The following is a 27,144-nucleotide window of genomic DNA, read 5'->3' as shown; positions in this document are numbered from 1 at the left end:
TTGGAATGAAACCAGCTTAGTTCCAACAAGGTGCTTCAACTGTTACTTTGGGCAGCTAGGCAACTAGTAAGCTTGCTAACTCTCACTATCCCCAGCTACAAAACCAGGACCATGCGGCAGAGGGATAGGGCCTGGGTTGTGGAATAAGACCCAGGTTTGATCCCCACTCAGCAAATCCTGACTAATCCTGTGTCATGCTCCCAACGCCTAGCCCCAACTAGAAAGGAAGCTGCTCTTACCCAGGGAAGGTGTTTGTGTGGGCATTGGAGAAAACATCTGCCCAGCACGGAACTGGGTGGCTGTTAGGGTAAGCGCCATGACGGGCTCTCCCTGGGACGGGTCTTCTCACAGCCCAGATGGAGAAAGACGTGTGGAGACACAGGGAATACCCGGGTACAGCAGAAAGTGAAATAAGGACCATGGTTCGCCAAAGCTGGGACTAGCATGGGGGGAACGGTTCTCTTGGAGAGAGCAGCTCCCTCCCCTTCCTCAGGCTGGTTAATCCAGCTCTTTCCCGTCGCAGACCCAAGGCTCCAGCTGGTCAAGTGTCTGACTGCTGAGTCTAAGCTACCGGGGCAGAAAGCACCCCAAAGACTGATAAGGCCGAACAATCCTAGCTTTGTTTTGGAAGGATTTGTCCCTGACTTTCCAGTTGCCTTTTATCTGTGTCTCAACGTTTCTGACCTCTTCAGCCTCAGAGGAGCTAAACTAGAAGATTCAGGTTCATGGGTAGGAGAAAGCAGTGGATGGGGAGCCCCACTGGTCTCCACTCGCTGGGATCTCCCGCGGCCCGCGTTGGGGCGGAGGAGGGCGCTCCAGCCGGGGGTCAGGGCGCGCGGGACCTTCGCGGCCATGCGGGCACTGGGGACGGGGGACCGGGGACCGGGGACCGGACAGCTTTCTCCCTGCAGCCAGGCCGTCTGTCTTTCCTTGGCGCAGGGCGCGAGGTCACGATGGACTCATTAAGCCGGCAGGTAGGCAGTGCTGCGGCAGCGGCGGCAGGCGGTCCTGGAATGTGCGAGGGGCGTGATGACAGCAGCCGCCGCCGGCCTCTTTGCGCAACACCTTCGCTATATATACGGCGGGGCCGCGGCGCTCCACCTGGGTGCCTCGTTCGGTCCATTACCTGCGCAGGGAGCGCTGGTGAGTACCGCCGCTGGGGCAAGAGCACTTCCTGCTCTTTCCGCTCTTGAAAGAACCTTAATTTACTTTTAATTTACTTAATTCTCTTAATTCCTCCAGGCTGCCCTCAAGGAACTTGGCTGGCTTTGGGCTGCAGAAGAGAAAAAAAATAATAAACCTTTCCCAGACTTTCAGATCCTCCCCCCTTAATATTACTGCTATTGCTGTTATTACCACTCCTATGACTACACTGTTAACTACTGGCAGTGTTATTAATCAGCTGCACTTGGGGATTCTAGAATTATAGATGCTTTGGGATTCTTGGGTTTGGGGAGGAAAAATAGGGGAACGTAGGAATCAGGACGACTGGGCTCTCTTTTTGGTCACTAACTGGATATGTGACCCAAGGCAGGTCCCTGGGAGTCCCTGGGCCTCAGTTTCCCCTCTTTACAAGAACAGAACCGTCTCAGAGTCTTTCCTGTGCTGAAAATTCTAAGTTTTTGTGGTTGCCCAGCAATGCGATGCCCCCTCGTGTGACTTCCACGTGTCCCGCTTCTTGTTTGCAGAATTATTGCAGCAAACAGTCCTAGTTTGCTGGTCCCATCAGTGCAAGCGGCCATCAGCAAAGGGCCTGTCCTTCAGTTTTGTCTTGGGAGAATAGAGCCCACAATTTCTCAGTATTTTCAGAGTCAGAGGGAAGTGGGGGGCGGCGGGCGGCTGGGGAGACGCCTTACAAGATTTGCACAGGCGCAGTTGGATTGAGGGCACCCAGCATCTTCCAGGCCAGAAAGAAGAGGGACATAGTATGGAGTTAATTCAGTTTTAAGATTCTCCTGGGTCGATGCCTACCACGGGTCCCTGGCATTGAGATGAGAAGAGTTAGAATCTCTCCATTTTTTCTAAGGAAGAAGCAACTTTCTCAAACCTGTTGATTTCACGGAGGCAGCTTGTGGATTTCACCACTTAGAATCTCCTCTCCCTGTTCAGGTTCACCAAGAGATTTCTGTTAGCTCTGCTCGCTCCGCCCTGTTTCTCTTTCTTTCCTTTTGTTCCCCCTACTGTGCCAGCAGTTCTTTAACCTGTTCTGTGTTGGGTGTTCTTGAAAAACAACAAGTCGTGCCTTATAGGATTGACAATTGTTTCAGATTGTTGAGTGTTTAAATCTCTTGGTCAGAGCCAGCCCACCAGCTGATAATGATCTCTTCTCTATTTTTATAACTTTGGTGGCAAGAAAGGCATGCTTTTAAAAGGCTGGGATGTTCAACAGATTGCTCCCTCCAAAATCTACTCCAAACCACTCACCCATCTCATTGAAACAAGTCCCCAGAAGTGGGAGGACAGACGTCTGGGTTGTTGCTCTTAGACGCAAAGCTGACATAAAAATAGCCTGAATTCAATTTAATGAAGAAAATAGCTTCTTGGGATCAGTGATTTGGAATAAAACTTTTAATACCATTCTCAGCCGCCTCCCACCTTGCCTTCCTCACCCCACACCCCCACTTCCACCCTGGGGATAAGGGCAATATCAGCAGGGAGTTGTTAGGACATCTTGGTAAATTAATTCATCCTAGTGAATTAAAAAAAGCAAGAGTGAAAAAGAGGGCTGCAAAAAGATGGCGACCATATTTAAGATGTTTATAAATTAACCCTTTTGACCCTCTAATACAATGCAAAATAATCGGTATAGTGGCAGGTTAATTACAGGATTTATTTTGAAATATAAATACAAATTGAAAGTGTACCAGGAGGGTGTCGTTTGGTAATAGGGCCCTAGTTTATTTATTTTTTTTGAGGAAGCTTAGCCCTGAGCTAACATCTGCCACCAATCCTCCTCTTTTTGCTGAGGAAGGCTGGCCCTGAGCTAACATCAGTTAGGGCCCTAGTTTAAACTGATAGAATAAATGTCTTTTAAAAAATCTATTAGTGCATCTCCCCAAAAGTCTAAACTGAAGCCATTCATCAATGTAAAACCCGGGCCATTTGCTTCCCCCATCTCCTGTCCCACACACCTCCCTCCCACCTCGATGTCCTTGGGAGATTATTTTGTTTTGTGATGGTTAAAGGAAGCTGAAGAAAAGTAGCCATCATCCTCTTGGGAATTTTTGAAGTCTTGGTTATTCTTTCAAAGTATAAGGAAATATTTCTTCAGCACACTGAGAATATTGGAGCCAGACTGAGTTTGATTTATGTCTGAGGGTGTAGTGTCTGTGGGCCTTGGAGCAATTAATTTCTCCCTGACTCAGTTTTCTCCTCTGTAGAACGGGGATAACATGGGTACTTAAGTATATTTACTAACAAAAATACATAAAATACATCTGAGATTAAATAGGTTAATTTGTGTACAGGGCTTACGGCAGTACCTGGCACAAAATGCTCAAAAAACTACATTTGGCTGGCCACAATGTGCCAGAACTGTGTTGTATGCTGGAGCTACAGAGGTCATCCTGCCGTTGCTTGTGGAGGCCACCCCCTGGTGGGAGAATGTGTGTGTGTCCCGGTCTCTCCGTGGGATACTGCCCCGTGCCGCCTCCTCTCCCCACTTCTTCAGATGGCCGTGGACTGCTGCTGTTCTGAGCATAGGCGGCCCCAGAACAGGTCCTGGTTGGAGAGGCCCAAACAATGCAGAGTGTAAGGGTTGGGAGACTGCCAGGGGCCCTACATTTCCTTGCCACCCACGTCTCAGAAGAGCTGAGAAATTTCCTCTTCTTGGCCTGCAAGAGTTCCTCTTGGCATTGGATACACATGTGGACACAGGAAGTTGAGCCGAAAAGGTTATCAACACAGCAGGCTCAATTGTAGGGATGAGTGGTGGGGAGTGAGGGAGCAAATGTGTGATCGTAGCCACTGGTCTCCTGCCTGGGTGTTAAAAAACATCTTTCTGGGTATTAGTACCAAACTGCCCAAATGATGACTTTTCCTTCTCTGCTTCTTCTGGCAGGTAGCAGGAGTGTGCTGGAGGAAGCTTGAGGGCAAGTGGGGAGAGGGAACAGCTGGATCAGGGGATGAGGATGGGAGAAAGTCTTTGGAGGGACCCAAAAGCTCCCAGGACCCCTGGTGGTGCCCAAAGCCCCTCCCTAGGGAAGCAGCTTCCAGACAGAACAGTGTTTGCCACACCCGTGGGAGCAGTGGCCTCAGATTCAGGCTACATCCTTTGTCCAGCCCATTCAATGCTGCCTCTCCTAAAAGGCTTGGCATGTGCCGAATCCAGGTTGCTGGTATGCCAGAAGCCTTTGCTGGAGCTCAGCAGCCTGTCATTACAGCATTCTTGGCTGCATTTCTAGCCTCTGAATGACTAGGCAGGAGTGACACCTGCATAGAGATGAGCCCTGCCAGGTCTCCCAGAAACCCTCCGAGCCCCCCGGAGCCTGGGCCTGAGGCCCCTTGGTACCCTGCTGCTTTGATGGGACCTGGAGGATTCCTTCTCTCTCTGTCTTGGCAACTGACTATGAGGTCAATGGAAAGGGCCTCAGCTTTGGAACCAGCAGTCCTGAGTTCAAATCCTGACTCAATCCCTAGGTAGCTATGGAACTTTCTTAATTTTGCTGTGCCTCAGTTTCTTTGCAGGCTGGAAAAAACTGCTTCCTTTTCATAAGAGTTAATGAGGTCACAGGTCATGTTGGGCACTCGCCTATAATAAAACAAACTGTAGCTCCTTTATCTCTCTTGCTTTGGGTTCATTTATTGCAGGAATGTTTACCGAGGGTCCGCTTCCGTGCTGAGTACTGAGATGAAGAGCTTATGGTCTGGGCAAAGTGGAGTTAAGTCTCTTCATTGTTCATGGTGCAATGCATTTCACAAAGTTCTGAGCGCTGGCTCCGCCAGGCGCTTTGTTCAGGGCCTCACCTATACTCATGAATTAGTCCCATGACAGCTCAGTGAGGGAGCTGGTATTGTCCCCATTTTTGGGATGATGACACTGAAGCTTGGAGAAGCTCAGGGTCACTCACAGTGAGTGGCAGGACTCTCATTGAGAAACCAGTGTGTGGTTCTCTCTCCTGGTACTGCGTGCCAGGCCTCATGGTATCAGCAGAGGTGGCAACTCCAGGGACCCAGAGGAGCCCCTGAACAGCTGCCTAGTCATGAGGCTGATCATGGGGAGTTTGCTCCAGGTCCTGCCTTTATTCCAGATCTGTGGGGTCAGCCTGCACAGAGTGCTGGGGCTTTGCTGGCCAGGAGAGCAGGAAGATTGAGGCCTTTGTGCCCGCACTGCCAAGTATAGTGGTTGGGTGTCAGGTGCTCTGATTTCCCCCCTGCCTGGGTCCGGAGAGGAACAGCTTGAGCTGTCAAGGTGGAGAGGACCAGGAGGGGAGTGGCCAGCAGTTTCAGAGAGCTCTGGGCTGGGTCCGATGGCGCTCCGGGCTCCCTGCCCTTTGAGGGGCAATGCTTTGGTGTGTGGCCCTGCACATCCTTTCCTTACCTGCAGGTGTCTAGCACAGTGAACACCCACAAACTGATGGAGGAGACGATGCACGGACCAGAAAATGAAGTGCAGCATGAGGGTAAATAATTGCTTCATCAGGGAAGTATTTGTAAAAAAGAAATGGGCTTGTGACAAATAGTTGAACTCAGAACAGGGAAGACAAGACTTCCCAGAAGGAGGAGTAGAGACATTTAATAGAGATTTGCCTTTGCTTTTTGGGGACGCTAACAGTAAATGAGTATCTGAAGGTGAATGACAGAGGCACAGGCCTCATACAGGGTATGTATTCAAGACCGTTAGAGCCAGCCCTGATGGCCTGATGGTTAAAGTTCAATGCTCACCACTTCAGTGGCCCAGATTCACTTTTTGGTCATAGAACCACCCACTCATCTGTCAGCCGTCATACTGTGGCTGTGGCTCACATAGAAGAACTAGAATGACTTAAACAACTAGGAAGTACAAACATGTACTGGGGTATTGGGGAAAAAAAAAAGGAGGAAGATTGTCAACAGATGCTAGCTCAGGGAGAATCTTTCCTTGCAAAAGAAACAAAAGACACTTAGCTTTTTGGATCCCTTGCCATCATATTCTATTCCTTTCTGTTCAGTTCAGTGCAAATGGGTCTGCCCATTCCAGTGCTTATAGTATTATAAACTACTTGGATGTTGGACCATGGGAATGTCTGTTTCTGTGTTTGCTAGACGCTTCATGTTCACTTCTTGAAAGAATGACTCTGATCAATCAGAGAAATCCACTCACCGAAAACATCACTTAAATAATAAACAAATAATCATCCTTCTTACAGCATGCTGCTGAGAATGTTTCCCTAATGTGGCTGCTGTGTCATCCAGGCTGTGTGCAGTTTCTTGACACAGTTCCTCCATCCAACAGATCTTGGCCAACCCAACTTGCATATGGTAATGAGGGACAACCACTTATCAGAAAGATTCAGGCTGGAGTTGTTTCCTATGCGTAATCAACTGGGACCAGGGCCTTCCTTCAGCAAACCCTGTATGTTGATTCCTCCATTCACAATATAAAGTGCCTACTGTGTGCAGTCTACTGAGCACTGGAAGAAAAAGAATAACAGATGGCTCCTGCCCTCAAAAACTTAAATTCCAATTGGGAAGGCAGTATAAATGTGTGTGAGATAGGAGAACAATTCTAGAATTAATTAAGATCATGAGAAAAGAGAGGTGATGCAAAGTCACAATTTTCAAATTTTTCTTTCAAATTGCCCCCAGAGAAGGAGAGTCAGGTATATGAAGCTCTGGGGTTTGAGTAGCCCGAAACAGCCCATTGCAAGCTCAAAGCAATTTTTGTTTTTTTTAAATTTAAATAAATTTTGCATTCTATACTATAATATGTCCCTGCTTATTTTAGTATGATAGCTGATAACCACAAGGTTTACATGTGCCAGGCACTGTTATGAGAACTCAAAACAAAACACACTTAACCATCACAAGAATCTTTCCTAGGTATTATCCTCATTTGACATATGCGGAAACAGAGTCAAAGAAGTGGCCCAAAGTCACACAGGAAACGGCAGAGCTGAAACTTGAACCCAGGCAGCTGGGAGCTAAAGTCCAGCCTTCTAACCTCTAGACCAGTAGTTCTCAGTCCCTAAGGGACATTTGGCAATGTCTGGAGACATTTTTGGTTGTTACAACTAAGGGTGAGGGGGCCAGAGATGCATCCAGTGAGCAGAGGCCAGGGATGCTGTTAAACATCCTACAAAGCACAGGACAGGCCGCCATGGCAAAGTGTTTTCTGGCCCCAAATGTCAGTAGAGCCAAAGTTGAGAAACAGTTTGCACCTTGTAAATATCGCATCTCAAATGTAAATTGTCTACCAGTCACATTATTTAATATTCCTTTTCCCCGATTATGTGAATAAAATCAGCTCCAGGAAGGTATGTTTATGTCACGGCCAAGGATGTTGGGGAATAAGGGCCCCAACCTCACTGACAGGTAGAGCTGTGTTTAAAAACTGGCTCTGTCACTCACCTCCAGGGTGACTTTGAATCAGTTGCTTAATCTCTTTACTCGAGGGTGTCCCATGTGCAAATGGAGATGGTCATGACCCCTTTCTTGCATAAAGATTGAAGGAGATAATATGTGCTGAGCACAAGCACAGCGCCTGGTGTTCATTAAATGGTAGTTGTTGTTGTTAGAAATCAATTAAAGGATGTCACAGTGCGGTGTGGTGCAGTGCCAAATGAGTCACACGGGTAGGACGTGCAAGGGGCGTGAAGGGCAAGACCAGAGAATCGGGGGGAACTCAGGCGGAAGGGGAGGGAGGGCTCGGGCTGAGCCGAAAGGGGTAGAGAAAGAGATGGGGGGAGGGTCTCCTAATAGCGGGCTGCCTGGGCAAAAGCAGAGGTGGCACTCTACCGAGAGGATTCAGGGTCCCTATTTCAGGTCAGTGTGACCGAGCACAGGGATCATTTGGGGAGCAGTGGGCAATAAAAGATGGGGAGTCCACACCATCACAGCTGGGTGTTAGGAATTTACCCTGTGGAGAGACACTGGGGACCAGGCTGCTGCGTTGGTCTAGACAGGAGGTGCTGAGGCCCAGCCAGGGGGCGTGGCACTGGGAGCCAGGGGTAGAATCAGCAGGTCCTGGTACTGGCTGGATTTGGGGGCTGTCGGAGAGTCTGGGAGGATGATAACAGGAATCACATAAGCAGCAAAGTTCCACAGAAATGAGCTGGATCTAGGTTAGGGTGAATTTGAAGTTCTGACTTCTGTACACGGCACATGAACATTGAAGATCGGAGGCCTAGAGGTGCGAATGCTTTTGTACGAATATCAGGCGGGAGGTGCTTCAAGACCGAGATCACGGCATTCACTTCCTCCCCGGATTCTGTGTACGGTGAGTGGGACACTGACTTCTGCCATCAGATTGTTGAAGCATCTTTTCCATTTGCCTAGCATTGGGCCTTTAATCAGATATATTTCACGTTTGCTGTTACTAATGCATGACTCACTCCTTCCAGGAGTGTTCCAGCTCGTGTAACAATTGAGAGACAAGCACGGACTCCAGAGCCAGAGAAACTCTCAAATCACGCCTACCACTTAGGCCGAGTGGCTTCACCCCTCTGAGTGTTTCGGTTTGCTCGTCTGTGAAATGGGAATGACCCTAACCCCTCACAGGGTTGCTCAGAGGAGTGACATGAACCAACTCATGGAACAGATTTCTGTTCTAAGTGCTTTACAGAAATTAACTCATTGAAGTTGCCTAATGACCCAATAGGTTATAAACTAATATAATCCCCTTCTACATAAGGGAAACTGAGGCACAGAGCAGTCAAGTGACTTGCCCCAGGTCACAGTGCATCTGGGGCAGAGCTAGAGTTTGGTTCTGAACATCTATGCTGGGTAAAGTACCCAGCCTAGTGCCTGACTGAAACTGAGTGTTCCAAGATTGTTAGTTTCTTTCCCCAAGACGCTGTGGCTGAGGATGCCTGTGCTGGGAGAGTCAGAGGGATAGACACTTTACCTACAGTCAGAAAACACGTTTTCTTTTCAACCTCTGTGCCGTTTCAAACCCAAGCTGGTTCACCCACATGGCAGCTTTAAGCTGAGGTTGGAGGTCTCCCAGGTCAGCCTTGGTCTCTCCTCCTCAACCACCTGCCTCCACCCCACCTCCCCTGCCCAGGCCCCAGCCATGTAGCTGCTGCTCAGCACAGCCCAGGAAGGAGCTCCAGCCAGCAGGCCTGGGGAGCGGCAGGCTTTACCCTGCCTTTGATTGTCAGTGTAAAAAGGCTTTTCATTGAGCCTGAGGGAGGAGTTCAACCTGTGACAGGCACTGCAACTCCAGGAGGTACTATGTGAGAAGCAGCCCTGCCCCTCGAAACCAGCCGAAGCACCACCCAAAGCTCTGGATTCACACTGACCTCGGCTCAAGGCCCTCCCACCTGGGATCTTGGGCAAGTCACTTAGCCTCCTTGTGCGTGAGTTGCTGCGTCTGTATAATGGGAGAATAATGACCCCTCCCTGAATGGGTGGCTGTGAGCTTGTGGGAAGTGCCTAGCACAGCCTGGCTCAATAAATATTAGCTCTCACTGGCTGGGCAGGTCCCAGCATCCTACTCAGAAAGCACATGAGGCCTATTGTGTACCAGGCCATGGGCTGGGTGCTTATTAAGCTGAAATGAAAGACCTAATCTGTGCCTTCCTGGAAGCCAGTGACTGCGGAAGCCACTTCCCTGTGATCATGCAACTATGTGCCATGCCGTGTGGTTGCATGAGGAAAGTCGAGAAAGTTCCTTGGGCTAAACAAATTCATAAAAGCCCCTCATGATGGAACTCACAGAATCAGCTTTTTTTCCTCCCCTAGCCTCATCAACATGAATAATGGTAACAATACAGGTGTCCCTGGGCCATCTTACCTTTGTGGGTTTGGGGGTTGGGCTACATCTTTTAAAAGAATTTATAAATTACAGGTAGAAGAAAATAAAAATGACCCACAATCCCACCGCCTACTCTGAACCGCATGGAACATTTCTGGATCCTTATTGAGATCAAGCTGTGAATGGGACCAAAAAGTGCTTTTTACTTACTTTTATTTTATTTTTTGCTGATTCTTTATAACCTTTTTAATGGCATGCTGTTACACTGCCTGGATGTACCGTAGTTAATACGATAATTTTCCTATTTTTATTTTTCAACTCTGTAAGTGATAGTGCAGCAAATGTCTTTTGGGTTTGTGTCACCTTTGTTCGGTCAACACACATTTACTGGGCGTCATCAATGCACCGGGCAGAGCCGCAGCCCCTGAGGATGCAGGCAGGAACAAGACAAAGCCCCTTTGTTGGTAGAGCCTGCATTCTGGTAGGCAGTAAATAGATCCATTGAAGAAAAATACTGGAGTCAGACAGACCCAGATTCTGGGAAGCCCTCTCCTAGGAGGTGATCAGAGCAAGGCAGGTATTTCTGATTTTCTGAGAAAAAATATTCCTAGATTCCCACTTCCTAGGAGTGAAATTACTGGGTCAGAGATGTATGAAAAGTGTGAGGCACTTTAGACATTTTGCCAAAGTGTTTCCCAGCGTTTCCAGCAGTGTGCATCTCACAGCATCTTCTCCAGCACAGCATATTATACTTAAATTTTTTTTTTTTTGCTAATTTGATAGCTCCCTGTTTTAATATGTATATTTTGGATTGCTAATGAGGCAGAACTTATTTTTAAATAAGTGTTTTAGCCACTTGTACTTCTTCTGTGAACTGTTTGTCCCAGTCCTCTGGGCCACCTTGTCTAACGAGTGTCAAAGGGCAGGACTGTCAGGAGTGGGCTTTCCGGTGTGCCAAGAGCCACAGCTCCTCTCTGTGTAACCAAGAAAGGCTTTGTGCAGAAAATGAGTTGTGAGGAAGTCTCTACTGCGGGCTGGGAAGAATGTCGTTCTGACGAAGGGTCATTAATGCGGGCAGCATAGCACAATAATAACTGCTACGACTTAGCAGATGCCTGCTTGGCGCCAGGCACTTTCTAGGCATCACCATCAATCTCATAACCCTGCAAAGTATGAAGAACTACTCCCATTTTATAGATGGGGAAACTGACACTTTATGCTCAGAGGCATTAAAGGGCTAACCTAAATACACACCCATTCATAAGTGGCCTGGAAGTGGAAAGTCGATGGGGGCCCCCTGGAGGGCCATGAGGACTTGGTGTACCATGAGTTGATGAAGATGGATGAGCTCACATCCCCTTTTCAAATAAAGGAGAGAGTCAAGACAGAGGCTGAGACAGAAGTTAGAGAAATCAAAGGAGGTTCAATTGATTATATAGATATGAGGCTAGCATGGAAAAACGCTTGAGAACTGGTTTGATTTAGTGATAGCCTGGGTGAGTGGTTGAGAGAGCGCTACAGAAGATAAAATGTGGCACTAGGATCCCACACTTCTAAGGTATAACACGACCCCCCTTCACTCTCCCAATTCCTTGCAGCCGCTGGGTCTCCCTGTCATGGCAACTGAGTGTGCCTCCTTTGAGTGGCTGCTTCTTTAAGCTCTGTTTTCCCGTCCACAGACCATGGCTCCTTGGCCTGAGTTGGAAAATGCCCAGCCCAACTCCAATAAATACATCGAAGGGGCCACTAGCCAACAATCTGCCACACCTGCGAAAGGCAAGGAGAAGGACCAAAGTAAGTGCCACTCATCCAGCCCCAGACTGGCCTCCTGGGAGGATCCCAGGAGAGACATCTGACTCCTCATTCCTCATGGCCTTTATTGCTTGTTTGGGCAGATGACACTGGGACCCCTGTAACCAAGATTGAACTGCTGCCATCCTACTCCACCGCGACACTGATAGGGGAACCTACAGAGGTGGAAGACCCCTGGGACCTGCCGGCGCTTCAGAACACGGGGATCAAGTGGTCGGGTAAAAATTAGTCCGGCTGGGGTAGGCTGGAGGGAACTGCCTGTGGGCAAGGAGTTCACTGTCTTCAGTGTCATCTCCTTCACGTCATCCTCCCCCTTTCCCTCGTTCTCTGCCCCTTCAAACGAAGGTCCTGGCTAGGGATGCCTCCTGGCTGTCTGGGAGGCTTAGAGTCAAAGCCCAGTGTAATGACTGGGGATCTCTCGTTCTTTCTTTCATTCAACAAAGGTGCCAGGCTCTGGGGTTATAACAGGCCAGGCATGGTGCTGCTCCTTAGAATGCATCGCATGCTGACCAGGCCCCGGGTACCATCAAGGTGCCCTGGATGCAGCAGTGAGCAGACAAGGCCCCTGCTCTGAGAGCTCCAAGGTTGGGGGTGGGGGGGTCCCCTTACCTAAATGCAGCCACCAGGGCAGGCTCCCAGAAGACAGAGAAGGTACAGGCAGAACAGCTGGCTGCGAGCAAACGCTGCATTTCTTTTCCAGGTGCAGGGTGTCAAGTCTGTGGAATCCACAGGTGGGAGGGGAAGCGAGCTGGGAGGGAGGAGGTGAGAACCACTTTAAAAGCGAGTGGAGAAAGCAGCAGCCAAGGATGTAGCATTCCAGGATGTGTGAGGGTCCAAGCCCTCCCCAGAGGGAGGCTGTGATTGCTACCTTGCAGGCACATTCTAGAAAATATTCTGTCCTGTTCTGAAGGGGTTTAGGAGGGCCTTTATCTCTGACCCCTCACTTAGCAGATGGCAAGATGTCTTAACTGCCACACTCAGCAACCCTGGTTCAGCTGAGCCTGGAGCCTGGTTTGCCTGTCTGTGCCCCAGGCGACACTGAACCTCTCCTCCCAAATGCAAATCCTTTAGATACCCTTCACCAGGGTTTTCAACTAAATGGACGACAGTGGTAATTGCTTGGAAAACTGCAGCCTAGGAAGTGGTTGCGTGGTTGCGTCCCATCTCTAGGCCTTAGAACGTAAATTTACAGCTCCCTGGCCAGGAGGTGGGGTGGGGGAGTTCTGAGCTCATTGCCAAACTTCTCAGTGTTTCAACACTTAAAAGCCTTTGTGCCTTTTCCTCTGCTCCAGAGAGAGACACCAGAGGGAAGATTCTCTGTGTCTTCCAAGGGATTGGCAAATTCATCCTGCTTCTGGGGTTTCTCTACTTGTTCGTGTGCTCCTTGGATGTCCTCAGCAGCGCCTTCCAGCTGGTTGGAGGTATGGAGGAAAAGGTCAAGGTCAGGGGTGGGGGAGTTCTTATTGAATTTGGCTCAGACCATTGTGATGCAGCAAGCCCTCTCCACTTGCAGCCTCCTGGGGTGTTTGAGGGCTGGAAGCCAGCTCAGAACATCTGGTGAAGCCTATGCCCCCATTTTAAAGAAGACAAAATGGACACCTATAAAAGGACTATGACTGGCTGAGATGGCTGAGGCCAGGAGCCAGTCCCAAACTATCAGCCCCTTGTGTTTGTCCACAAACCTTGGACAGGAAGCTGATCGACACAAAGACTTATCAAAGGGATTCCCTGCCATCTTTGGGCCCCCCACCCTAAGTGGAGAGGAGATGATTGGATAAGGGTGTTCTCTTAGGCCAAGGTGACCTCAGAGCTGGTCCTTTCGGGAGAAGGACAGGGGTCCCTGGGCTGGGGGAATCTGCATCCATAGCAGTTGCCTAAACATCTCCCAGGACTGAGTGTGGCCATGCAGTATGAGGGGAACCCAGAAGTACTTGGTCCACCTTTGTACCCAAAATGGGTGACAACAGTGATAGCCAGCACTTTGAGTGCCTGCTGGGTGCAGGCATTTTCAGGGGCACTGTCTTAAACATTCCTTTCCAAAGCCCTTCCCGTTTACAGAGGAGAGGACCGAGGCTCAGAGAGATCACTGCCCGGCCCCACAAGGTTCATAGCCTGTAACTGATGTAGTGAGATTCAAACTCAGATCCACGTGACACAGAAGACAGACCATGGATTTCCACATCCCTTGGTGCCTCTCTTGAGAACTCATCTTTTTGACCTGGGAGAATTGGGGAGGGGAGCACTTATTGGAGCGTGAGGGGGGACTGAGTTCCTGGAAGCCACCTCTAGTCGCCCTGTTCTCAGGTAGCATCAGTGAGGGTCTTAGCTCTCTGACTATCTCAGACAAGACACCTTGACTCTCTGGGCCTCAGTCTTTATATAAAATGGATTGGGGAATAAATTGATGGTCTCAGAGGCATACTCTCAAAAATGATGCTCCCAGCATTCGCTTACAGGATGTAGTTGGGGCTGGGGGTTAGGGAGTAGATAGAGGAGAATGAGGAGATCCACTCCTGGAGGATAAACCTTCTGAATTGGGGTATATCCCAGAGAAGAGAATTAGGGCGTTAGGAGGTTCACTGATACTCGTCGGGCCAAGTACAGAGTCGAGGCCATGTTCATGACCAGAGAAGGCTGGAGGAGGGCTTGCTGGTGGAATGGGAGAAGCACAGGAGGTTGAAGGGACAAGTGGAACAAAGAGTGGGGGGTAGGCGCAGCTAGGTCAAAGAAGTGGAGATACGGCATCAGGGCAGCGCTGAGAAGAAGCATGAGAAAGCAGGATGTCATGGGTACCAGCGTGGCTGGAGATTTCTAGGTACCCTGCACCCACCCAACCCCCATCATGTGGCCATGGGTTTGTTTTTCAGGAAAGGTGGCCGGGCAGTTCTTCAGCAACAACTCTATTATGTCCAACCCTGTGGCGGGGCTGGTGATTGGGGTGCTGGTGACCGTCCTGGTGCAGAGCTCCAGCACCTCCTCGTCCATCATTGTCAGCATGGTGGCTTCCTCACGTGAGTCCAGGCACCCACGAGTCCAGATGCATTCCAGCCATTTCTCTGTCCAACTGGGGAGCCTGGGAGTTACTCTGAATATGTCCAGGCTTGTCACCATTAGCTTCCTATCTTGTCCAACTGTGATATATTCCACTTTTGATCCTAGGCAGCCTCCTGTTTCCATTTCCATAGCTGAGTCTGATAATAGACCCAGTATTTGAAGAGTCAGCTCTGAATTATCTAGAACTGTGCTGTCCAGTCCAGCAGCCACTAGCCACGTGTAGCTATTTAATTGCATTTAACCTTAATTGATTTTAATTTAAAATATAAAATTCTGGGGGCAGCCTGGTGGCATAGTGGTTAAGTTTGCATGCTTTGCTGCAGCAGCCCAGGGTTTGTGGGTTCAGATCCCACACATGGACCTACACACTGCCCATCAAGCCATGCTGTGGTGGCGTCCCACATATAAAATAGAGGAAGATTGGCACAGATGTTAGCTCAGGGCCAATCTTCCTCACCAAAACAAAAAACTGAGCTTGGCAGTTGGCATTCCAAACTTGAACCTACCTGATATTTATTCTGGCTGAACTGAGACAGAACCCCCTGAGGGGGACCAGTTTGAGCTGATTAATTTTCAGCCCAAACCAGCATTTTAGCCCAAATTAACTAGAACCTTTTATGGGCCAAATTAGAATAAGATATTATTTCAAAATACGTTACATTTATGTGTCAGAACATTGTGGCAATATACTAATTTTGTTAGAAAAAGAAATCGTACTGCCAAGAATTTGCCGTAATAAACACACTAGTCCTCGTCTCCCTTAAGCTGCCCTGGCCTCTGTCACACGGAGGAGAGAGGGATTTAGAAAGGCACTTTTAAACTGGGATCCACGGAAGGGCTTCGTGGAGTCTGTGAAGTCCCTGAAATTAGGCACTGGAAATTTTGGGGGGGTACACGTGAATATTTCTACGGTGAGCTGCCCCAGCTTTCATCAGATTCACAGCGAGCGAGGTACAGACCTCAAAGAGGTTAAGAACTGCTACTTTAGGGAACTGCCAGCCTGAACAAGGAATGTCAGGAACCCAGCCAGGCTGCCTCCCTAAACTTGCTAACTTGCCGACCTCCTCTTCTCCCCATGCTCCAGTGCTCACAGTGCGGACTGCCGTCCCCATCATCATGGGGGCCAACATTGGGACCTCGATCACCAACACCATCGTGGCGCTCATGCAGGCAGGAGACCGGAATGAATTCAGAAGGTAGGAGGCTCAGAACCAGCCTTTGCCACCATCAGGCGCATCGGTTTGGCCAGGTTGTTGTAACTACCTTTAACTAGGGAGTAAGAATATGCTTGTCATTCCTGGATCGTAGAGAAGTCACCGCAGTGGAATACAGCTAGGGGCTGGGATCACACACTTACCAGCAATTAAACTCAGCTCCCTGGTGTGCATGGCAGGGATAATAATAGTATCTGTCACCACTGTGTTGTCTAAGGGATTAAACACAACCATACAGGTAAATGATTAGCAAGGTGCTTGGCAAGCCCTCGCTAGAAGCTTACCTACAGGTCGGTGTAGTTAAAACAAGGCCAGTTGGGATAGGATTTTCTGTCCCACTTAGTCATAAATAATTATAACCTCCAAAAGCTTCCATTTTTGGCCAACTGAATCCAGGCCACTTTTTCTTTGTTCTTCACTGCATGCCAATAAAAGGCAAAATGTAGCTTTGTGGATGCGTAAGATCTGAAAATGGGGCGGGTTGGATATAGGCAAGGGGAAGCCTCTCTTCTAACGGGTGAGGCACTTTTTGCAGAGCTTATTAAAGTGCAGAAGCAGTTACCAGGGTGTCCACAAGATGTGCTCACTGTCGGGTCAGGCAGATGGCGTCAAACAGGCTGGTATGGGGGGCTAGCAAACATCGTCCCTCCTGCGTTGGTGATTTGGAGGCAGTAGATGTCTGCAGAGACATTCACTGCCCCAGAGGCGTGGCTGACCTCCTTTGGTCCCTGATACAATGTCCCAAGTGTCACAACAATAATACACGTTATCCAGGGCGCTTGCGAATTTGATCTTCTCAAGAAGTCCAGCAGGCTTTTTTTTTTTTCCCTGAGGAAGATGCACCCTGAGCTAACATCTGTTGCCAATCTTCCTCCTTTTGTATGTGAGCCAACACAACAGTGTGGCCACTGACAGACGAGTGGTGTATGTCCGTGCACGGGAACCGAACCTGGGCCACTGAATTTAACCAGTAGGCCACCAGGCCTGGCCCTTGAGTAGGCTTTTTTATGTCCCATCTTATAAATCTAGGAATGCAAAGAGATTAAGTAACTTCACTGAGGGGCATGGCTGGGACTCAATCCAGGTTTTCTTATTTTAGATTTTGGGGTCTTTTCACACTAATTTTTGCCTCTGGATAACCTATGAGATATAAAAGTAAGATCTATGAAGGTGCCTACGCAGAGGAATATAACTGACCTAGCTCGCCTGGTTTGGGCTCTCTAAATAGATTGCTTTCAGTAACTTCTTAGGTAATGTGTATCTTTCTTTCCTGGTGGTTTGGATTATGTTCTTAGACAGATTCCTAGAACAATAATTACTATATTAAACAGCTGTAAAACTCTTAAAACATTTTGCCAAACTACTAAGAAGTATTTGTGTCACTTTACATCAGCATTGTATGAAAAAGCCTTAAATCATTCTCTCTAGGAAGAAAAAGTTACTTTTTAAAATATTATCTAATAAGGTAGGTGAAAGTTTGTACTCACAAATAAATAAATTACAAATAAATTTCTTTTACTACTAGAGAATTTAAGCATTCTCTCTCACATGTTTTGTTAACTTCTCTCTGTTCACATCCCATGTCCCATTTGGTTTTGGGTGTTTTTTGACATGCAGATGTTTTTAATTTAATTTTATTTTTAATTTAAATTTTTTTTTTGAGGAAGAGTAGCCCTGAGCTAACTGCTGCCAATCCTTCTCTTTTTGCTGAGGAAGACTGGCCCTGAGCTAACATCCATGCCCATCTTCCTCTACTTTATATGTGGGACGCCTATCACAGCATGGCATGCCAAGCAGTGCCATGTCCACACCCGGGATCTGAACCAGCAAACCCCAGGCCGCCGAGAAGCGGAACATGCGCACTTAACCGCTGCACCCTGCGGATGTTTATAAAAGGAAAATTTCTTCATTAAGGAAAACGACTAGAGTTTCTTAATCTGGAGACAGAAGGATGGAATTCAGGGAGAACCTGTGAATTTTCTCAGATAGAAGAAAATTGTGGTATATACTAGCCTTGTTTCTTGTGGAGACTGTTCAAATGTTTCATCAGAGTCTCAAGATCTTTAAAAAAGGGTTCAGAATTCAGGTGTGTAGAGGGCTTTGACGATGACCATCATCCTGGTCCCCACCTTTCCAAAGGAAGGGTGTCTTCAATATGTGTGAGTCAAAAGTGGTTTTGATGCACTCCTTCCAAACAGTGGTCATGGAGCTAATTGCTGCAGCTGTCACGTGGCTAGTTCCTTTTTTCCCAAGAGGAGAGCACTGAGTGCTGTCTGATTGGTGGGAAAGGCTCTGCCAGGCAGTGGGAGACAAGGATCCTGGACCCAGTGCCCCTGCAGTGGTCTTCAACTCCTCTATGCTTGCTGGTCCTCAATTTCCTCCTCTGTCAAATGGGCATATTAATACCACCCACTTTGAGGATTGCTGTGAGGACAAATTGAGATTGTACACACTTGTGTACACAGGTGACACCTGGCAGATGATACAAGTAATGACCTGCCTAGACTGGTGCCCACTTGCCCTTTGACTAACCTGGCCATTGGCTTGGGGTGGGGTTCGCCTCCCGTAGGGCTTTTGCAGGGGCCACCGTCCACGACTTCTTCAACTGGCTCTCCGTGTTGGTGCTCTTGCCCCTGGAAGCCGCCACCCATTATCTGGAGATCCTGACCAACCTGGTGGTGAACAGCTTCAACTTCAAGAATGGAGAAGATGCCCCGGCACTTCTGAAAGTTATCACAGATCCTTTCACAAAGCTCATAGTCCAGGTAACCAGCTTCGTTCAGACAGGGAAGGGAGCTAACTCCCTCCCCCTTCCCCTACCCTCCTCAGAGGGGCAGAGATGGTGGAGAAGGATGAGTATAAACATGGCTCTTTGGTGGCCTCTGAAAAAGGCCAAGGTGGGGGGCACAGAACTTCAGAGACACTGGGGAGTCATTGGCCCTTTTGGTTTCCTTGACTTCAACACGTGTCATCTTTATTGGAGTGGGGGTGGGGCATGGCGAGTGCCTCTCAAGACTCAAAGACTCTCCATTGGACACTTGGGACCACTTTATTCCCACTACTAACCTCAGCATCAGTGGGCTACGTGATAAAAGATTACCCTACTCCCAGCCAAAGAGGAAGTTTCCCGTCCTTCCTTCCATCTCACCCCTCTGGTCACCAGTCTGTCCATATAAGTGAAATAAATGAAAGAAGGCTTTGTGAATGTGGCCTGGGGAGAAAGGGACAGCTTGGTTTTCTCTGCTTGGTTACCTTCTGGTTTTCTCTGCCATTCGCTCTACCAGTGAATATCTACCGTCTGCTTCCTAGGTACCAGTCCGTGTTCATACAACCATTTATTTATCAAGTACCTGCTGATGTCTTTGTGCTGTGCTCCACCCTGGGAGTGCAGATAGAGAGTCCCAACTCACTCTTGCAGGGGCTCACAGTCGGGTTCATGTCCTCAGAGCCCCTCTTAACAGCAACCCCCATGCTCCGCCCCACCTCAGTTCTGAGGACACGCTCTTCTGTCTATTGCCTTTCTCAGCTGGATAAAGATGTTATCAACCAAGTTGCACTGAATGACGAAGCAGCCAAAAACAAGAGTCTGATCAAGATTTGGTGCAAAACTTTGACCAGCATGGTAAGTTTCTAAGAACATCACTGGGTGGGTGAATTCTTGGCATACTTTAAGCAAAACCTTTCATTCAAAGTGGGAAAATGGGCAAATAAAAGATAAGGGAAAGGAAAATTAAGGACATGTGAAAAATCAAAATGGGCCAGTGAGAATCCTTAAGGAAACAAGTTGTTGAATGCTGGGTGGACAGACAGAATGCAGTAGGACAGACAGACCCCCTTTTGCCCCACCCTGCACCATGGATACATTATTTCTGGGTTGTCATCATTTTCATGGCTCTTGGCTTATCTCTGGCTGCCTCTCGGTTTCCATTTATGGAAGGACCCTTGGAAGCAGTGCATCTCGCTTATAGATGCAAACATCAATATGTGTCTCCCTACTGTTCCCCACGTTGTCTGCCACTCCCCACCAAAAGTGAGCACGCTGGACTAGATATACCATTTCTCATGTTTACAACCCAGACGCCGATGAATGTCACCATCCCCTCGGGTGAGAACTGCACCTCCCCTTCCCTCTGTTGGATGGATGGCAACTACACCTGGACCATCAAGAACGTGACCTACCAGAAGAACATTGCCAAATGTGAGTGGAACTCAGTAGAGTGTCAGCCACCCAGACGGGCTGTCTCGGGTGGTGGTGGGGCTTTCTTCTCTGTGTGGAGCCCCAGTAAGTGATGGAAAGAAGGGCAGTAAGGTTCACTGAGCACCAACTCTGCACCGGGGAATGAGCTACGTGTTTTCACAGTGGAGGAAACTGAGGCTTAGGGGACAGGTGCCAAGCCTAAGGTCCCATGGTAAAGGGCAGAAGCAGTACTGGAAGCCCAGTTCCTCTGGCAGTTCCGTACCATCTGAGAACTCGTCGACAGATTCCAGAGTGCTCCTCCATGTACTTCCATATCCCTTTGACAGTAACTTTATTGTGAGTATCCTCAGTATCATGAGTAAAACACAGCATGGGATTTAGAGATAGAAGAATGGGGTGGGAGGCCTGGATCTGCCCCTGACTAGTTGTGTGATTTTAGATTTCACTTCGTCTTCCAGCCTCAGGCGATCCCACTGGCAGAACACAGCCTCAGGGCTACCCTTAGCTGCAAGGGAAGCTGGGAAGTGTGAGCTCTATTTGGGGCTGCCCTGGGTCAAGCTAAAACCAAGACTCTCTTACTATGAGACAGGAGAATGTTGGAGGATAAATAAGAATCTGTGGCCTCAGGGGGCCCCACGTCCTCCTAACAGGGGTTTTCCTACTCTCTTCAGGCCAGCACATCTTTGTGAATTCCAGCCTTCCGGATCTTGCTGTTGGCATCATCCTGCTGATCATCTCCCTGCTGGTCCTCTGTGGCTGCCTGATCGTCATCGTCAAGCTCCTGGGCTCCGTGCTCCAGGGGCAGGTAGCAGTTGTCATCAAGAAGACCCTCAACACTGGTAGGTGCACTGTCCCCCATTCTGGTCCTTCTAGGGGGTGACATCGCTGTGGCCACCCCAGGGTGGGCTCCTTTAGATTCGCTTCTAGCAATGGCCTCTGCATGGGAGTTTCTCTCTGGATCTGATAAGCTGCAGAAATTAAGATGCCATTCACCCTTGAAATCTTCCTTGGTGTCTTGAGAGGAGCCTGGGGAGTGGGCACAAGCTTCCCTTGCAGGTTTGCAAGGTCCTGAGAAAGAGCTAGCTCAAATCCAGAGAGCTTTGAGGTGGTCTTCCTTCCTGGAAGATTTCCTATATGCTCAGGACTTTACTGGGTCTGTTAGGATCCCTTAGGAAAAAGGGTGACAGATGCCCACTGTGGTCCCCACTTCCCTCTGACTCTTGGGAAGAAAATGTGGTTCTGGATAAATACATCAGCATCCTGAGGCAGTCACTGCGACTCTACTGGCCAAGAGGAGCTCCTGCTGAGTATGGCGTCCTGGCCAATGAGAGCTAACCTAGCCCAGGACATCACTCCCCTGTGAAATCTCAGTGAAGCAGGGCCAACAATATCTACCTTCCAGGGTTGTCAGGAGGTTGTCTTTAGGATGAGCTGAGTGGCTCTGGGTGATGCAGGGCCGGGGATGCAGGGCCTGGTCCTATGCCTGTGGTCCAGAGGGCTGGGTTCGCAGGGCTCCCGAACTGCTGCATTTCCTCAGGGCTCCTTTAAGTGGAAACAAAGGGGGAGGGTGCGCCGTGTCGGGAGACCAGGGCAGGAGGAAGGATGGAGGTCCAAGTGCTCCCAGTGCTTTGTGGGAGGAGAGTGGTTATCTGGGTGGTGTCTCAGTCAGTTCAGCTGCTGAAACACATTACCAGAGCCTGTTTGGCTTAAACAGCAGTAATTAATTTCTCACAGTCCTGAAGCCTGGGAAGTGCAAGATCAGGGTGCCAGCATGGTCAGGTTCTGGTGAGGACCCACTTCCTGATTTATAGATGGCTGCCTTCTCAGTGTGTCCTCACAGGGAGCAGAGAGTGGACGGGAAGCAAGCTGTCTTCTCTGAGGGTACTAATCCATTCATGAGGACTCCACCCTCGTGACCTAATCACCTTCCAAAGGCCCCACTTCCTAATGCCATCACACTGAGGTTAAGGTTTCAATGTGTGAATTTGGGGGGACACAAACATTCAGTCCATAAGAGATGGGTTCAGCATTTCTCACCTCTGACCTCCAGTGAGTATGTGTTTTTGTCTTCATAATCACATGCAGGGTAAAAGGATTCTGAAAATCCGGTTTGCCATTTCAGGTGTGGGGTGGGGAGGCATCTATACAACCTAATCCTCGAGCCCAGCCCAGCCCCCTGGGTCCTGTGGAGGGGCCAGGTGGGCTTCCAATCCACACCTTCCCTAGAAGGATTATAACAGATCTATTTTGCTTCTGTCTTCCAGATTTCCCCTTTCCCTTTGGCTGGGTGACTGGCTACCTGGCCATCCTCGTGGGGGCCGGCATGACCTTCATCGTGCAGAGCAGCTCTGTGTTCACATCTGCTCTGACCCCACTCATTGGTGAGTTTCTCCCTGGCTTCTTCTGGCCGCCACTGCCATCGTCCATCATCCCTTGGGGCTGATGCCATGGCCTTTGTCTTTTTCCTCCAGGTATCGGTGTGATAAGCATTGAGAGGGCGTATCCGCTCACGCTGGGCTCCAACATCGGCACCACCACCACCGCCATTCTAGCCTCCTTAGCCAGCCCAGGGAATACGTTGAAGAGCTCACTCCAGGTCAGGAAATGCTGCATGGGGCAGGGGCTCTGGGGGTGGGATTCAACCCCATCCGCGTTATTGCAAGTAGGTGGTTTCTAACGAGAGTCAAGCTTTGTTCTGTTATGTCAAAACTGTGATGTGGAGGAGAAGCCATGGGGAGACAGATTTGAGAACAGTGAAAGCCATCTGCCCCTCAGAGAGGTAGTGAGACTCCCATCCCTGGTGGTCATTTAAACAAACTTGGGGTGGCCACTTGATAGAGGTGGAAAGCATAGACACCACTTCCTGTCACCTTGCCCCCTCTTGGGGAACTCTGCCTGGACATTAGGAGGTCGCCTGTGGCCTGGGCCTGGCATTACAAGAAAAATCGGGAACCTGCCTTGCCTGGATCAAGTAGGTGACCTTGGGCAAGAAGACTTTTGGTATTTGAATCCTTGTCCCACCACTTACACACTAAGTGACCTTAGGCAGATGACCTAACCTTCAAGCATCAATTCTGTCGTCTGAAAAATGGGAACCATGATCCTTATCTCATTAAGATTATTATAAAGATCTGATGGGGAACTATCTGAAGTCGTGCTGTCCAACAGAAATATAATGTGAGTACAGAATATAAATCTGAGCCACCCATGTAATTTAAAATTTTTTGGGAGCCACATTTTTATTTTTAAATTTTTAATTTTTTGGTGAGGAAGATTAGCCTTGAGCTACTATCTGTTGCCAATCTTACTCTTTTTGCTTGAGGGAGATTGTTGCTGAGCTAACACCTGTGCCAATATCCCTCTATTTTGTATGTGGGATGCCGCCATAGCATGGCTTGATAAGTGGTGTATAGGTCTGTGCCTGGGATCTGAACCTGCGAACCCTGGGCCCCCGAAGCAGAGCAGGCGAACTTAACCACTACACCACCAGGCCGGGCACAGTAGCCACATTTTTAAAAAGTAAAAAGAAACAGGGAGATCAATTTTAATAACGTGTTTGACTTAACCCATTGTCATTTCAACATGTGACCGATATAAAAAAATTGGTGAGATATTTTACATTCTTTTTTGGGCTAAGTCTTTGAAATCCAGTGTGTATTTTACACTTATGGCGCATCTCAATGTGGAACAGCCACATTTCAAGTGCTCAGTTGCCATACGTGGCTGGCTAGTGGCTAGTGTATTGTACGAGGCTGGTCCCAAGTCCCCAGCATGATGCCTGGCCCCCACTTGGCACACATAGGGAAGTGGCACAGTGCGTGGCCGCTGGAGCCAGGCCACCTGGGTTTGAATCCCACTCTACCATCTGCCACCTATGTGACTTTGGGAAAATAGTTTAGCCTCATGGTGCCTCAGTTTCCCCCTCCATCAAATGGGGATTATGAACATTGCCATCTCATAGGATAGTTTTTGAGGATTGAAGTAATTCACGTAAAGTGCCTAGAACAGTTGCCTCGCACATAAGAAACACACCATAAACATCAGTTGCTGCTGCTATTATTTTTTGTTAGCTGTACCCATCCTTCCTTCACTCTCCCATTGAGCCAAGAAAGTCAGCTATCCTGTGAGCCTTTTCCTTCTGTGCCACCAGCTCTCAACCGCCCAGCTGAAAGCAGCAGGTCCAAGACACTGGGTGGCAGTGGGCGCATTCATGAGGGTCATTTTGCCTAAAGGACTTCAGGCTCTGAAAATTGAGCTGTGATTCAGCAGGTCACCTCCCTTGCCCTCCCTCCTCTTGTCCCCAGACACATAGTAGGTCCTCAGGTAATGCAGGTCTCACTCTGGGCTGAGCTAAGAAGTCAAGGAAGCCCTGTGACTCTGCTACTGATGCCTGCCTGGTGAAGCCCTTCTCTCCACCCCCACCACGCCACAGACCCACTCACCTGTCCAACCTCTTGTGTTTCAGATTGCCCTGTGCCACTTTTTCTTCAACATCTCAGGCATCTTGCTGTGGTACCCAATCCCATTCACCCGCCTGCCCATCCGCCTGGCCAAGGGGCTGGGCAACATCTCAGCTAAGTACCGCTGGTTTGCCATCTTCTACCTGATCTTCCTCTTCTTCCTGGTCCCGCTGGCAGTGTTTGGCCTCTCCCTGGCTGGCTGGCCCGTGCTGGTGGGCGTCGGGGTGCCCATCATCTTCGTGCTTCTTCTCGTGGTGGCCCTCAGGCTCCTGCAGTCCCGCTGCCCACGCATCCTGCCCAGGAAGCTCCAGAACTGGAACTTCCTGCCCTTGTGGATGCACTCGCTGAAGCCCTGGGACAACCTGATCTCCCAGCTCACCGACTGCTGCCAGACACGCTGCTGCTGCTGCTGCCGCGTCTGCTGCCGTGCCTGCTGTCTGCTGTGCGGCTGTCCCAATTGCTGCCGCTGCAGCAAGTGCTGCAAGGACCCGGAGGAGGGGCAGGATATCCCCATCAAGGCCCCCCAGGCCTTTGATAACATGGCCATGAGCAGAGAGCCGCAGGACGAAGTCCCCAAGTCTGAAGTGGATGCCCTGGGCACAAAGACTGTCTCCAGCCTCACAGCCTTGTAGGGGCTGCCCAGAGGTGGGAGGAGGGGCCTCAAGTCCCACATGCTCACACTCCTAGTTCTACATGCCTTTGTCCATCTCATGGGGATTTGTTTCCCATTGAGAAATGGATTTGACATCAGTCCCCACTCTCATTTCCCTTCACCCAGTATATCAGCCTGCATAGTAGTTTCATCTCAGCCCCTGCACCCTGGGTCTTCCCCTCCCAGGAAGGCGCAGAACGACACTGAAAGAGAATTAGACAATGAAACCTGGCCAGAAGAGATGATCTCACCCGCCCCTGCACACAGCTGGGTTGGCTGATAGGACTTATTTTCAGACTCAAACCATCCTCTTCCAAAGGAAAAGCCCCAAGGGAGGAATTTATGGAAGGTTCTCAAAGGTGACATACATACACATATGCTTTTCTTTATTGTGATAAAGCTCAGACATCTCTTATAGCAAAGACTGGCTTCAACCAAGAGCAGCTGCTCCCAGGCGTCCTTGCCCCAGACCAGCCCAGTTCAGGGGAAATAATGTGTTTGTTTGGAGACCTGGAGAAGACCACAGGTGGGGGTCTTTCCCACTTCCCAGTGCTCCGCAAGTCTCCTGTCAGGGTTTTTTCACCTGAGCAGGTATAGCTAGTCCAAGCAGTTTACCTGCTGTGCTCTCAAGTTTCCGAGATGGGAGCCACATCTGGGCTACAGAGGGAGGTTCAGGACGAACTCTGGCTCACCTGCTGCGCCGTCTTCCTAAGAAGAGAGTGGTCCTGTTCTTGAGCTGGGCAGTTGTAGGATGAGAGCTAGGGAATGGGGAACATTTGAGGAGATAGTTTATCTACCCAAAGGGCCTCATTCTTTTTAATCTGACTAACTTAGAGGCCAAATTGACAGATGTTGTGGCTAAAGCCTACTGCTGCTCTCTTGTCAGATAAAAAACCATCCCTGTTGAGTCTTTTGGAATAAGATATACAGGTTCTCTAAGTCCCCTCTACTGCTGTCACCTGAATCCCAGGCAGCACCTGAGTATGGAACAGTTCTACATTTCTCTCTGCCTGTGTGCTCCCTGTGCAAGATGACTGAGTCAGCTTTTGGTGGTCAGCTTCCATCCATCCATCCATCTGTCCAAGCCAGAACCTCTTTCCAAACATTCTCCCATAGATAGATGAACGTTGATTTCCTTCTCTCTAAGGGCAGAAACCAGGGCATGCTGGACTGCCCACAGAACTGTGGTCATCAAGTAGCAGTAGGGGTCTGTGTGTGTCCATGAGTCCAAGGGATGTGTTCCTTCTTGCCCCAGATGCCTTCTCTGTGCCTTCTAGAGCCTCTTCTTGTATTTACACCTCTTCCCTCCACTGCTCCTCACCCTAAGGAATTCCAATTCTCCCCAGAGACTGAGTGATCTTCGATCAAGTCTGAGAAAGGGAGATTCGTGCAACCACACTCTAGACCCTTCCCTCCCCATCCTAGCTTATCCATCATCCTAACAGGTTGGGGAAACAAACTGAGCCCTCCCCCGACCTTCCCCCATGTAGATACCAATTCCCAAACAGAGCCATTTATACTCTATATTTATGGTCACACACTTGTACAGCGTTTTTCATAAGTTATATAGTAAATAGTAGTGTGATTTGTATTCTATAGTGCTCTCATTTGGAAATAAGGCCAGGTTCTACTATGAAATATAAAGACTGTCTTTGTATATTTTGTAATACCACCTTTTCAGTGTGCCTCTGTAGCCACACCTGTGCCACACACCCTGTAAATATGTAAGTTAAACCTGGGTGGGGCTTTGGCCCTCTTTGCACTCTGATTTTTAAAAATTGGATCCTTGTATCTGCATTAATTGTATTTTTATACTGGTTGTGGGAAGGGAGAAATAAAAAAGATAGTCAAACCCAAAA

General features: G+C 49.0%; 1 protein-coding gene across 2 annotated transcripts; it reads left to right on the top strand.

The window, feature by feature from the left end:
* Window positions 1-84: 84 nt before the first annotated feature.
* On the top strand, window positions 85-27,144 carry SLC34A2 (solute carrier family 34 member 2). 2 transcript variants are annotated; one of them, XM_070506111.1, is made up of 14 exons: window positions 85-307; window positions 940-1,143; window positions 11,575-11,689; window positions 11,791-11,925; window positions 13,000-13,128; window positions 14,575-14,718; window positions 15,846-15,957; window positions 18,545-18,740; window positions 19,502-19,597; window positions 20,053-20,173; window positions 20,845-21,012; window positions 22,438-22,554; window positions 22,645-22,769; window positions 24,639-27,144. In XM_070506111.1, the coding sequence occupies exons 2-14, from the start codon at window positions 1,030-1,032 to the stop codon at window positions 25,263-25,265; spliced, it is 2,199 nt and encodes a 732-aa protein (XP_070362212.1). In that variant the 5' UTR covers window positions 85-307; window positions 940-1,029; the 3' UTR covers window positions 25,266-27,144. The 2 variants fall into 2 exon arrangements, with proteins under 2 accessions (XP_070362212.1, XP_070362213.1); XM_070506112.1 differs by lacking the exon at window positions 85-307 and adding an exon at window positions 5,546-5,621 and having other exon boundaries at window positions 1,109-1,143.

This window comes from Equus asinus, chromosome 3 (genome assembly GCF_041296235.1).
Source record: "Equus asinus isolate D_3611 breed Donkey chromosome 3, EquAss-T2T_v2, whole genome shotgun sequence".
Taxonomy (NCBI): Eukaryota; Metazoa; Chordata; class Mammalia; order Perissodactyla; family Equidae; genus Equus; species Equus asinus.
This window is presented reverse-complemented; position numbering and strand designations above follow the sequence as displayed.